At 32.1% G+C, this 13,813-nt stretch overlaps 1 protein-coding gene across 2 annotated transcripts in view; it reads left to right on the top strand.

Moving 5' to 3' along the window:
• The window catches only part of LOC133580825 (glutamate decarboxylase 1-like), a 59,792-nt gene that overhangs the window by 9,249 nt on the left and 36,730 nt on the right, over window positions 1-13,813 (top strand). For both annotated transcript variants that reach the window (XM_061935061.1, XM_061935053.1), the window contains 2 exons: window positions 4,037-4,279; window positions 12,761-12,851. In XM_061935061.1, the coding sequence (XP_061791045.1) occupies window positions 4,037-4,279; window positions 12,761-12,851 (334 nt within the window). The remainder of the gene's footprint in view (window positions 1-4,036; window positions 4,280-12,760; window positions 12,852-13,813) is intronic.

The following is a 13,813-nucleotide window of genomic DNA, read 5'->3' as shown; positions in this document are numbered from 1 at the left end:
ATACTGCATTAATAAACAAATTATATACTGATAGACAATTTGATCACGGTTAAATGTTTTTCGTCTTAATAATGTGGTATTATTATATCAGAATTAGAACTGTCAAAAATAGCGAGTTAACTCGTGTGATTAATCACAAAAAATACCACGTTATTTGCTAAAATTAATCCTAAATTGTATAATGAAAGATAATCAAATCATTATTTAAAATGGTTTTCTTCTTCATAATATGGTGTTAATTGTGTTATAATTAGGGATGTCAGAAATAACGAGTTAACTCATGTGATTAATCACAAATTATCACATTAATCACCATGCAAATGAATCACAAATTATATAATGAAAGATAATTATATCATTATTTTGAATGTTTTTTTCTTCTTAATAATATGGTATTGTTATATTAGAATTAGAACTGTCAAAAAATAGCGAGTTAACTCGTGTGATTAATCACAAAAATTACCATATTAATTGCTAAGAAGATTAATCACCAATAATATAATGAAATATGATTATATAGTAAATTTAAATGGTTTTATTTTTAATAATATGGTATTAATAATGTTATAATTAGGGCTGTCAAAAATAAGGAGTTAACTCATGTGATTAATCACAACAAATATCACATTAATCACCAGGCAAATTCATCACAAATGATATAATGAAAGACAATTATATCATTTAAAAAAAAAGGTTTTTCTTCTTACTAATATGGTATTGTTATATCAGAATTAGAACTGTCATAAATAGTGAGTTAACTCATGTGATTAATCACAAAAATTACCATATTAAATGCTAAGAAGATTAATCACCAATTATATGATTAAATATATTTATATCATTATTTAAAATGGGTTTATTCTTTATAATAAGGTATTAATTATGTTATGATTAGGGCTGTCAAAATAAGGAGTTAACTCATGTGATTAATCACAACAAATATCACATTAATCACCATGCAAATTCATCACAAATGATATTAATGAAAGACAGTTATATCATTATTTTTAAAGGTTTTTTTCTTCTTAATAATATGGTATAAAATATATCAGAATTAGAAATGTCAAAAATAGCGAGTTAACTCATGTGATTAATCACAAAAATTACCATATTCATTGCTAAGAAGATTAATCACCAATTATTTAATGAAAGATAATCAAATCATTACTTAAAATGGTTTTCTTCTTAATAATAACGAGTTAACTCATGGGATTAATCACAACAAATATCACATTAATCACCATGCAAATTAATCACAAATGATATAATGAAAGACAATTATATCATTATTTTTAAATGTTTTTTTTCTTCTTAATAATAAAACGTGAATTTTGCTATAATTAGAGCTGTCAAAATAACGAGTTAATTGATGGGATTAATCACACAGAAAATACTGCATTAATAACAAATTATACTGAAAGACAATTAGATCACGATTAAATGTTTTTCTTCTTCATAATGTTGTATTATTATATCAGAATTAGGACTGTCAAAAATAGCGAGTTAACTCGTGTGATTAATCACAACAATTACCACATTAATTGCTAATAAGATTAATCACAAATTGTATAGTAAAAGATAATTACATCATTATTTAAAATGGTTTTCTTCTTCATAATATGATATTAATTGTGATACAATTAGGGCTGTCAGAAATAAGGAGTTAACACATGTGATTAATAAAAAAAATATCGCATTATACACCACATGAATTAATTACAAATGATGTAATGAAAGACAATTATATCATTATTTTAAATGTTTTTTTTCTTCTTAATAATAAAACGTGAATTTTGCTATAATTAGAGCTGTCAAAATAACGAGTTAATTGATGGGATTAATCACACAAAAAATACTGCATTACTAACAAATTATACTGAAAGACAATTAGATCACGATTAAATGTTTTCTTCTTCATAATGTGGTATTATTATATCAGAATTAGGACTGTCAAAAATAGCGAGTTAACTCGTGTGATTAATCACAACAATTACCACATTAATTGCTAATAAGATTAATCACAAATTGTATAGTAAAAGATAATTACATCATTATTTAAAATGGTTTTCTTCTTCATAATATGATATTAATTGTGATACAATTAGGGCTGTCAGAAATAAGGAGTTAACTCATGTGATTAATCAAAAAATATCGCATTATACACCACATGAATTAATTACAAATGAAGTAATGAAAGACAATTATATCATTATTTTAAAGGGTTTTTTCTTCTTAATAATATTGTATAAAATATATCAGAATTAGAACTGTCAAAAATAGTGAGTTAACTTGTGTGATTAATCACAAGAATTACCACAATAATTGCTAAGAAGATGAATCACCAAATACATAATGAAAGATGATCAAATCATTACTTAAAATGGTTTTCTTCTTAATAATATGGTATTAATTATGTTATATTTAGGGCTGTCAAAAATAAAAAGTTAACTCACGTGATTAATCACAACAAATATCACATTAATCACCAGGCAAATTGATCATGAATGATATAATGAAAAACAAATATATAATTATTTTGAATGTTATTTTCTTCTTAATAGTATGATATTATTATATTAAAATTAGAACTGTCAAAAAATAGCGAGTTAACTCATGTGATTACCTTATTTTTAGGAAGAAAAAAACATTTAAAACAATGATATCATTTTCTTTCATTCTATCTTTTGTGATTAAGTTGCATGGTGATGAATGTGGTAATTTTTGTGATTAATCCCACAAGTTAACTCACTATTTTTGACAGTTCTAATTCCGATATAATAATACCATATTATTAAGAAGAAGAAAAACACTTAAAATAATGATATAATTATCTTTCATTATATCATTTGTGATTAATTTGTGTGGTGATTATTATATTTTTTATAATTACATTTTGACAGCCCTAATTATAACATAAATAGTATCATATTATTAAGAAGAAAACAATCTAAAAAAATTATGTAATTATCTTTCATCATATAAATGGTGATTAATCTTCTTAGCAATTAATATGGTAATTTATGTGATTAATCACACGAGTTAACTCGCTATTTTTGACAGTTCTAATTCTGATATAATAACACCATATTATTAAGAAGAAAAAAACATTTAAAATAATGAAATATTTGTCTTTCATTATATCATTTGTGATTAATTTGCGTGGTGATTAATGTGATATTTGTTGTGATTAATCACATGAGTTAACTCGTTATTTTTGACAGCCCTTATTATAACATAATTAATATCATTATTTTAAGAAGAAACCCATTTTAAATAATGATATAAATATATTTAATCATGTAATTGGTGATTAATCTTCTTAGCATTTTATATGGTAATTTTTGTGATTAATCACACGAGTTAACTCGCTTTTTTTGATAGTTCTAATTTTGATATAATAATACCATATTAAGAAGAAAAAAAAAGTTTTTAAATGATATAATTGTCTTTCAGTATATCATTTGTGATTAATTTGCGTGGTGATTAATGTGATATTTGTTGTGATTAATCACATGAGTTAACTCTTTATTTTGACAGCCCTAATCGTAACATAATTAATACCTTATTATAAAGAATAAACCCATTTTAAATAATGATATAAATATATTTAATCATATAATTGGTGATGAATCTTCTTAGCATTTAATATGGTATTTTTTGTGATTAATCACACGAGTTAACTCACTTTTTATGACAGTTCTAATTCTGATATAATAAAACCATATTATTAAGAAAAAAAATGTTTTAATAGTGATATAATTGTCTTTCATTATATCATTTGTGATTAAGCTGCTTAGCGATTAATTTTATATTTTTTGTGATTAATCACAGTGTGTATCGTGGCCCCTGATTGGCTCAGGCAGCCTGACTATATTGGATTAAAAGTGACCAAAATATGTTATTTCTTGTTTAGAGGGCTCTCATAATGTTCACAATAATAAAGTTGTGTATGTTCTATGAAAATGTTAGATTTCTGATTAATGATTCCTTCCTAAACGTAGCAAAAACTGGTAAACGTCTCAACTATTCGCACCAGATTTGCTGCCCGCCAAAAACGGAGAAGAGCCGACCATGCAGTTTTTGCTGGAGGTAGTCGACATCCTCACCAACTACGTGAAGAAGACGTTCGACCGCTCCACCAAGGTGCTGGACTTCCACCACCCTCACCAGCTCCTGGAGGGCATGGAGGGCTTCAACCTGGAGCTGTCCGACCAGCCCGAGTCCCTGGAGCAGATCCTGGTGGACTGCAGGGACACGCTAAAATACGGCGTCCGTACGGGTAAGGGAAAGCAAAACAATATATTACAGTCCCATGTTTGGAAATGTATTATCTCAAATCCAACACCCGGGAATCTGTTTGCAGCCCACGGCCTTATTTATAGCCCCCATGGTAATGACGCCCTCCTCCTGCTCGCTCATCCGACTTATTAAAGCAAGTGTTGCCTGAGGGCGGCTTGACACGGCCTGTTTGCAGCTGTTAAAACGTTAGACCGCCTAAACTGTCCCGTGGGATTTATCCCGTACATCCGCTTCCTCACATTTAACCGGGCTTTGCTCTCCCACCCAGCACAGGTGAGGAGGACCCGGGAGCTGTCCGTGGTGCTGAAACCACAATACTGCACAGCAGGGAGGATTTAAAACCTCTTAAAGCCCAAGCTGTTTGTTTACATGCTTTTTTTATATTTATCTTTGCTATTTGGGCTTATTGGATCCTAATTTGAATTTATTAAAAAAATCATCTTTTGATATGATGTACTTAGTCCATAAGTACACAAACGTGTACTTAATATTTAGTGACATGCTAATTCTTATTTTTACACATTTTTTTTTCCAAATTCCATTGTATGTTATACTCTTCTGACACCACTAGATAGCAGAATAAGTGTCCACATAAGTGGCCATAAGACCCCAATTCAGTAGTGTACACAATTTTGGAAGTAAGAGCTAAAAAGGTGGTGTCCACGCATGTGGTCATTAAGGCCTTTAGAGGTAACTCACAGGTGTCAAACTCATTATTTTATGTGGCAACGCGAAAGCCTGGGCATAATATGTCTCAACTAGAAAATTCCCGCGAAACTTTTGATGGGCCTGCTATCTGTGCACTGGACCGATGGTGCCGAGTGTCAGAATCCACAAGCTTTAGGTGTAACTGTACAAAATTGGGGGTTAAAGCACCAAAAATGATCCCCGGGCGCGGCCACCGCTGCTGCTCACTGCTCCCCTCACCTCCCAGGGGGTGATCAAGGGTTAAATGCAGAGAATCATTTTGCCACACCTAGTGTGTGTGTGTGTGTGTGTGTGTGTGTGTGTGTGACAATAATCGGTACTTTAACTTTTTAAAAGAGCTACAGAGCTAGCCTAAAATGTTAGCGTGCATACATAACGACGGCATACTAACAGCTATCATCTCTCACATTTTAAAGTAACACGGCTGTAAGGTGCGAAAATTGAGGAAAAAAAGTGTAAAATTAGATGAAAAATTTAGCATGCTTAAGTTAGCTTGCTAGCATGCTAACGTTAACAGCTGTCACATACCAAGGTACATGACTCTAGGTTAAATTAGCTCAAAAAGCTAACACTTTAATGTCAGCATGCTAGCATGCTAACATCTAATCTTGTCTTTATGGCGTTTGTCCATTAAAATTATTGTACCCATTCAATTGGCCCATTTAAAAAAAAAAATTGGTGAATAGGGAAGTTTTTGCATTTTTTTCCCCCCACGCTTTGAACTCTGCGGCTTATAAAACGGTGCAGCTGATTTATGTATTTTTCTTCGCTATTGGCCATAATGTTTTGTATTCGACAAATAGTTTTCATAGAACACCGACAGAGAAAAGGTGTGTTGTTGTTTGTGCTATGGCGCCATCAAGGACCAAATAAGGAAGTTTTTGTATATCCCCCCCACCCACGCTTAGAACTCTGCGGCTTATAAAATGGTACAGCTATGGTAACACAAAATGTTCCCAATTTAGAATACCTCCGTCGGCGCGAACGAGACCTTTCCTACGGTATAACATATGTGGGGGGTTCATTGGCCGGTTCGTCTCTTATTATTCGCGGCAGAATGAGACAGAAGAACTATAATAAATAATACAATAAACTGTGAAGTGTGAGCAATAATAATATGGGCTGCTTAGCTGCATGTAAATGGGCGCTTGCAATGCAGCAGGCCCATAATAAAGTACTTAATCTTCATTTTGACAGAGAAAACACATGTACTGCATACTTTAATATTATCCAATAATGCAACAAATGTTATATCATAATACATTGCAAACTTTTTTGGTGAAAATGAAAATAAATATATCTGTTTAACTTATGATTTCAAACCAAGTTATTCTTCAAATTGTACAATGTAAAAATGATCAATTTTACGGTAAAAAAAACCAAACAAACAATGGAGCTGTTTTTCTATTTACAGTGATGGACTGTATAAACAACAACCATGGATTTTACAGTAAAGAAAAATTAAAAAAAATAATGCAGGTCTGTTGCCAGAATTTTACCGTAAAAAAAAGCTTACTGTTTTTCCATAATATGTTGTTAAAAAAAAAACACTGCAAAATGTACGGTAAAATTCTGGTGACTGAGCCAGAATTTTTTTTACTGAAAAATCTGCATATTTTTTAACAGTGTACGTTGAAAACGATATATTATAATCACATGCATAGGCAATTGTGTTACAATATGATAAGGGAAATGTGATGCAGACGGACTTCGGACACAGCGTGCAGGTCGGAAAATTACTTATTATGACAATAAATCAGGCAGGAAAAAAACAAACACTGATGACATCTATTAAACAAGACAAGAAGCAAGGAATTAAACAGAGACAGAATTAAATTTGGATCAATGAGGAGAAACGTCTGGACTGTACTCTTTGTACAGTCTCACCACGCTCTGACGAATGATTGTACGCCTCCTCTTTTATTTGGACTTTCCCTGATTACATGGCAACAGCTGTTTCTAAGGGGCGGGGGTCGTAAACAGCCATCTCCTTTGATTAAAACAGTTCAAAGAAAAGGTCACTTGGAGGGAAGTCTGGTCCTGCTTCCTCTCCGCTTTTGTAGTTCTTGGGTCAAGACAAAATCTTTCTGTGGATTACAATACATGAAAGAAACTGAACACCTCCATGTTGCTTCCCATCCTACACAGTGGAGTTTTACAAGCCTTCTTCTTGGTAGGATCAAAGACAGCTTTTGTCTGCTCGCCGGGAACTCATTGAAACACAAAGTTTTGTGATCACTTGGATACAATTATTCTGACACAAAGTGTGTACATAGCACTGGAAGACAGAGCCAAATTGAGTCTAGCGTGGAAGATGGTATATAAGACAAGAATTTAAAAAAACTATAGAGCTTAGCGCGGAAACTAGCATATCAAGAGGAATCAAAAAACTAACCATCGTTACCTGTTGAGAGTAGCAAACTAGGAAGCCAGACTGAGTGTGGAAAGAAATAAATAGCACTCTGATTAGTGCCTGGCAGCCGGTGAGCATCCCAGACACTAATCAAAGGCAGCTGCAACCAATCGGCACCCATGGTAACAGAAAACAAACTCACGGGTGCACAAAACGGGAACTGAGGGAGTCCAAAACCAACTAAACATGATCCGGGCAACGAATCATAACAGGAAATTCTTATACATTTATATTCACTGTTATGAGCGGGTCCTTTAAGGAGTTTGACAGCCTCGATTTAACTGAACTGTTTTGGGGGCCACGTTTCCAGAAAAAGCTAAGGACCCGGGTGTCAGGTTCAAACACTGATGACATCTATTAAACAAGACAAGAAGCAAGGAATTAAACAGAGACAGAATTCCATTTAGCTCAATTGAGGAGAAACGCGTCGACCTGTGCCCTTGCACAGTCTTCCACCACGCTCTGATGAAAGATTGTACGCCTCCTCTTTTATTTGGACTCGCCCTGATTACATGGCAACAGCTGTTTCTAAAGGGACGTGGGTCGTAAACAGCCATCGCCTTTGGTCACAAAACAGTTCAAAGAAAAGGTGTCTGGAGGGGGGTCAGGCCCTGCCTCCTCTCCGCTTTGTAGATCTCGGGTCAAGACAAAATCTTTCTGTGGATTACAATACATCAAAGAAACCGACACCTTCATGTCGCTTCCCACCCTACACGGTGGAGTTTTACAAGCCTTTTGATTGGTAAAATCAAAGACAGCTTTTGTCTGCTCGCCGGGAACTCATTGAAACACAAAATTTTGTGATCACTTAGATACAATTATTCTGACACCGGGGGCCGTACTTCTCCTTTCACTATTACTCTTATTTTGCATATTCCTGAAAACCAGCGTCCCCTACAGTGGACATTGGATTTCGGTCTATTTATTTATCGCTGTTTCTGCTTCTGCAAAAGGAACGTGCTGCAAAAATGAGTAGAATATATTTTATTTGAACACAGTTCAACACAAAGTTCCAAAAATAATGAATGCTAATGCTAATTCACAACTCATGTCCCCAGCTTGGCTTTTACAACGATATAACATAAACTTAATGCGCCGTAAAATCAATCAATATACCTAAATATTGCACGGTGAAATAAAATACAAATAAAATAAAATACAAAAAAACAAGGTGAGACCTTAAAAAACTATCACCAGGACCAAGTGAACTCTTAGGGGACGTGGGACCTATGTGGGTCTTTTTATTGCCTTTGAAGATGTCGTCATGCAACAGAATTGTCAGTTTCAAACACTGATGACATCTATTAAACAAGACAAGAAGCAAGGAATTAAACAGAGACAGAATTAAATTTGGCTCAATGAGGAGAAACGTCTGGACTGTACTCTTTGTACAGTTCCACCACACTCTGACGAAAGATTGTACGCCTCCTCTTTTATTTGGACTTTCCCTGATTACATGGCAACAGCTGTTTCTAAGGGAGGGGGGTCGTAAACAGCCATCACCTTTGATTAAAACAGTTCAAAGAAAAGGTTGCTTCCTCTCCGCTTTGTAGTTCTCGGGTCAAGACAAAATCTTTCTGTGGATTACAATACATGAAAGAAACGGAACACCTCCATGTTGCTTCCCATCCTACACAGTGGAGTTTTACAAGCCTTCTGCTTGGTAGGATCAAAGACAGCTTTTGTCCTCTCGCCGGGAACTCATGGCAACACAAGGTTTTGTGATAACTTAGATACAATTATTCTGACGAGAATGTTCATTTTACTATAGCCGGAAAGGAATTGATCTCAAAATTGGCCGGTTTTTTTTGCTAAGTCATGTTTTAGCAAGTTTAAACTCTACAATGCAAAGCCAATGCCATTTATCAACAACACCCAGTAAACAGTCTCCATGCCTAAGGGCTTGATTTTATACACCTGTGATTAGGACACCTGATTCTCATCATTTTGGATGGGTGGCAAAATACTTTTGGCAATATAGTGTATGTAATATTAATAATGTTGGTGAGTTGTGTGCACGTGGTCACAAAAATATTGTGCGTAAATGCACGGATATTGAGTTTTTGTTGACAAAACGATAACAAAAAACTTTTAAAATGAATATCGACGGCTAAATCTGAAGTTGATCTCGTGATGTAAGCGTTGAAATAAATAAAAATAACTTTAAAAGTCTTATATAACACTTTTACACTTTGCATCAGTCCATCTTAGATGAGCTCGGGCCCAGCGAAGCCGGCGGCATTTCTGGGTGTTGTTGATAAATGGCATTGGTTTTGCATTGGAGAGTTTTAACTTGCACTTACAGACGTAGCGACCAACTGTAGTTACCGACAGTGCTTTTCTGAAGTGTCCCTGAGCCCGTGTGGTGATATCCTTTACACATTGATGTCGCTTTTTGATGCAGTACCGCCTGAGGGATCGAAGGCCCAAGGCATTCAGTGTTGGTTTTCAGCCTTTCTCCAGATTCTCTGAACCTTTTGATGATATTACGGACCGTAGATGGTGAAATCCCTAAATTCCTTGCAATAGCTGGTTGAGAAATGTTGTCCTTAAACAAATTTGCTCACGCATTTGTTGACAAAGTGGTGACCCTCGCCCCGTCCTTGTTTTGGGAATGACCGTGCCTTTCACGGAAGCTGCTTTTACACCCAATCATGGCACCCACCTGTTCCCGATGAGCCTGTTCACCTGCGGGATGTTCCAAATAAGTGTTTGACGAGCATTCCTCAACATTCTTTGTCTTTTTTGCCACTCGTGCCAGCTTTTTTTGAAACACGTTGCAGGCATCAAATTCCAAATGAGCTAATATTTGCAAAAAAAAAAAAAAACACTTTCCAGTTTCAACATTAAAAATATCTTGTCTAGGGACGGTATAGCTCGGTTGGTAGAGGGTTCTAGGTTCGATTCCCGCTTTCGCCATTATAGTCACTGCCGTTGTGTCCTCGGGCAAGAGACTTTAAATGTAACTTAGATATTGGGTATCACTATGTAAAGCGCTTTGAGTCAAAAAAAAAATTACCTTGAAAATCATTTACCTTGAAAAAAAAATTTTACCTTGAAAAAAAAATGTTACCTTGAAAATCATTTTTTACCTTGAAAATCATTTTTAACCTTGAAAATAATTTTTTACCTTGAAAATAATTTTTTACCTTGAAAAAAAAATGTACCTTGAAAATCATTTTTAACCTTGAAAATAATTTTTTACCTTGAAAATAATTTTTTACCTTGAAAAAAAAATGTACCTTGAAAATAATTTTTAACCTTGAAAAAAAAATGTACCTTGAAAAATTTTTTTTACCTTAAAAATTTTTTTTACCTAGAAAATCATTTTTTACCTTGAAAATCATTTTTTACCGTGAACATTTTTTTTACCTAGAAAATCATTTTTTACCTTGAAAATAATTTTTTATCTTGAAAAAAAAAAATTTCCTTGAAACATTTTTTTTACCTTGAAAATCATGTTTTACCTTGAAAATCATTTTTTACCTTGAAAAAAAAATTTTACCTTAAAAAAAAATGTTTACCTTGAAAATCATTTTTTACCTTGAAAATCATTTTTAACCTTGAAAAAAATCATTTTTTACCTTGAAAAAAAATTTTTACCTTAAAAAATGTTTTTACCTTAAAAAAATTTTTTACCTAGAAAATCATTTTTTACTTTGAAAATCGTTTTTTACCTTGAAAAAATTTTTTACCTTGAAACATTTTTTTTACCTTCAAAATCATTTTTTACCTTCAAAATCATTTTTTTACTTGAAAAAAAAATTTACCTTTAAAAATTTTTTTTACTTTAAAAAAATTTTTTACCTTGAAAATAATTTTTTACCTTGAAAAAAAATGTTTACCTTGAAAATAATTTTTTACCTTGAAAAAAAATGTTTACCTTGAAAAAAGAATTTTACCTTGAAAATCATTTTTTACCTTGAAAAAAAAAATTTACCTTGAAAAATATTTTTACCTTGAAAATCCTTTTTTTCTTTGAAAATCATTTTTTACCTTGAAAATCATTTTTTACCTTGAAAATCATTTTTAACCTTGAAAAAAAAATTTTGCATTGAAAATTGTTTTTACCTTAAAAAAAATTTTTACCTAGAAAATCATTTTTTACTTTGAAAATCGTTTTTTACCTTGAAAATTTTTTTTACCTTGAAACATTTTTTTTACCTTCAAAATCATTTTTTACCTTCAAAATAATTTTTTTACTTGAAAAAAAAATTTACCTTTAAAAATTTTTTTTACTTTAAAAAAAATTTTTACCTTGAAAATAATTTTTTACCTTGAAAAAAAATGTTTACCTTGAAAATAATTTTTTACCTTGAAAAAAAATGTTTACCTTGAAAAAAGAATTTTACCTTGAAAATCATTTTTTACCTTGAAAAAAAAAATTTACCTTGAAAAATATTTTTACCTTGAAAATCCTTTTTTTCTTTGAAAATCATTTTTTACCTTGAAAATCATTTTTTACCTTGAAAAAAAAATTTTGCATTGAAAATTTTTTTTTACCTTGAAAATCATTTTTTACCTTGAAAATCATTTTTTACCTAGAAAATCATTTTTAACCTTGAAAAAATATTTTACCTTGAAACATTTTTTTACCTTAAAAATCATTTTTTACCTTGAAAATAATTTTTTTCTTTGAAAATCATTTTTTACCTTGAAAATCATTTTTTACCTTAAAAATCATTGTTAACCTTGAAAAAAAATTTTTACCTTGAACATTTTTTATACCTTAATTTTTTTTACCTTAAAAATCATTTTTTACCTTGAAACATTTTTTTTACCTTGAAAAAAATTTTACCTTGAAAAATGTGTTTTACCTTGAAAATAATTTTTTACCTTGAAAATCATTTTTTACCCTGAAAAAACAATTTTACCTTGAACAATTTTGAATATATATGAATATAATTTACTTCACTTGTCTTTGCAGTCTATTTAATTGAATATAGGTTGAAAAGGATTAACAAATCATTGTATTCTGTTTTTATTGACCATTTACACAACGTGCCAACTTCACTGGTTTTGGGGTTTGTAGTCTGTAGTCCGCTCAAAGGTGGGAAAATATTCCTCCCACACCGACATGAGTGAAGTTTTTCCACGCGATGAAGCCTACTTAAAAAGGACTAGCAGCACATATACCTTTTTTTTAAAAAAATTTTTTTATCCACGGCTGCTTTCAGGCTGGAGGCGTTCTGAGCGTGCAAGGGACCTTGGAGTCTAAACGGTTGTCGTACTTTCACCTTGTTAACAGAGTGCTGCAACAATCTATTTAGGTTTAATTACCCCGGGGATCCCGCTATCACTAAAATACGCCGGGCACCTTTTTTTTTGTTTCTCCTTCAGGTCACCCCCGCTTCTTCAACCAGTTGTCCTCAGGCCTGGACATCATCGGCCTTGCCGGGGAGTGGCTCACCTCCACCGCCAACACCAACATGTGAGTCACGCTGATGGCCTTTTTGACGCTGCATGCCATAACAGATCATGCGCTTTGTAGGCCACTTGTCAGTTAGTGTAAATGTTCCCTTTTTTTTTTTTTTTGTCCCCCCCTGTAGAGAATTGATAGAAGGTTGGCAGCCGCTGTGCTGCACCGTGCATCTCAGTGGTGCAGCCTGAGGGGTGGTTAGATTGCATATTGATCGCAGGTCACAGTTACATGGAGGCCCGGTCTGATAGAGGGCATGAACCACATCAACTTCACATTCTCACTCCATGGACAATGCATGCTCACATTTGTCAGAATGAAAAAATGCTTGCAGTTTTCTTTGAAAAAGTGGTAAAGTTGTAATACATTTTGAATTAAAATTACTGTATAAAAAAAAAAAAACACAGTGTCTTGTCAGAATGAAGAAATGCTTGCACTTTTCTGGTAAAATTATATTAAATTAAAATTAAAATTACTGTGTAAAAATTAAAAAAAATACACTGGTTTTCTGTGGCAAAAATATGAAGGGAAAATTGTGCGGATAGAGGGAATTATCTGGTTTTTGTTTTGTTTTGTTTTTTTTGTAAAAATATTCAAAAAAAGTCTCCCCAAAAAATATATATATATGTATTTATATATTTTTGGTCATAAAAATGATTGCTTATTTTTTTTTATTAAATATTTTACTGTTTTCTGTGGATACAGGGATTGAAAATCATTTTTATTTTTTTAAAACATTTTTAACCCAAAATATTAAAGGAAAATTGTGCGGATAGAGGGAATGAAAACTTTTTTTGTGTGTTTGTGTGTGTAAAAATATTTCATTTGTTCTCCTACAAAATATATATATATATATATATATATATATATATATATATATATATATATATATATATATATATATATATATATATATATATATATATATATATATATATATATGGTCATAAAAAATATTGCTTAATTTTTTAAAA

The sequence above is a fragment of the Nerophis lumbriciformis genome, linkage group LG03, assembly GCF_033978685.3.
Source record: "Nerophis lumbriciformis linkage group LG03, RoL_Nlum_v2.1, whole genome shotgun sequence".
NCBI classification, from domain to species: Eukaryota; Metazoa; Chordata; class Actinopteri; order Syngnathiformes; family Syngnathidae; genus Nerophis; species Nerophis lumbriciformis.
This window is presented reverse-complemented; position numbering and strand designations above follow the sequence as displayed.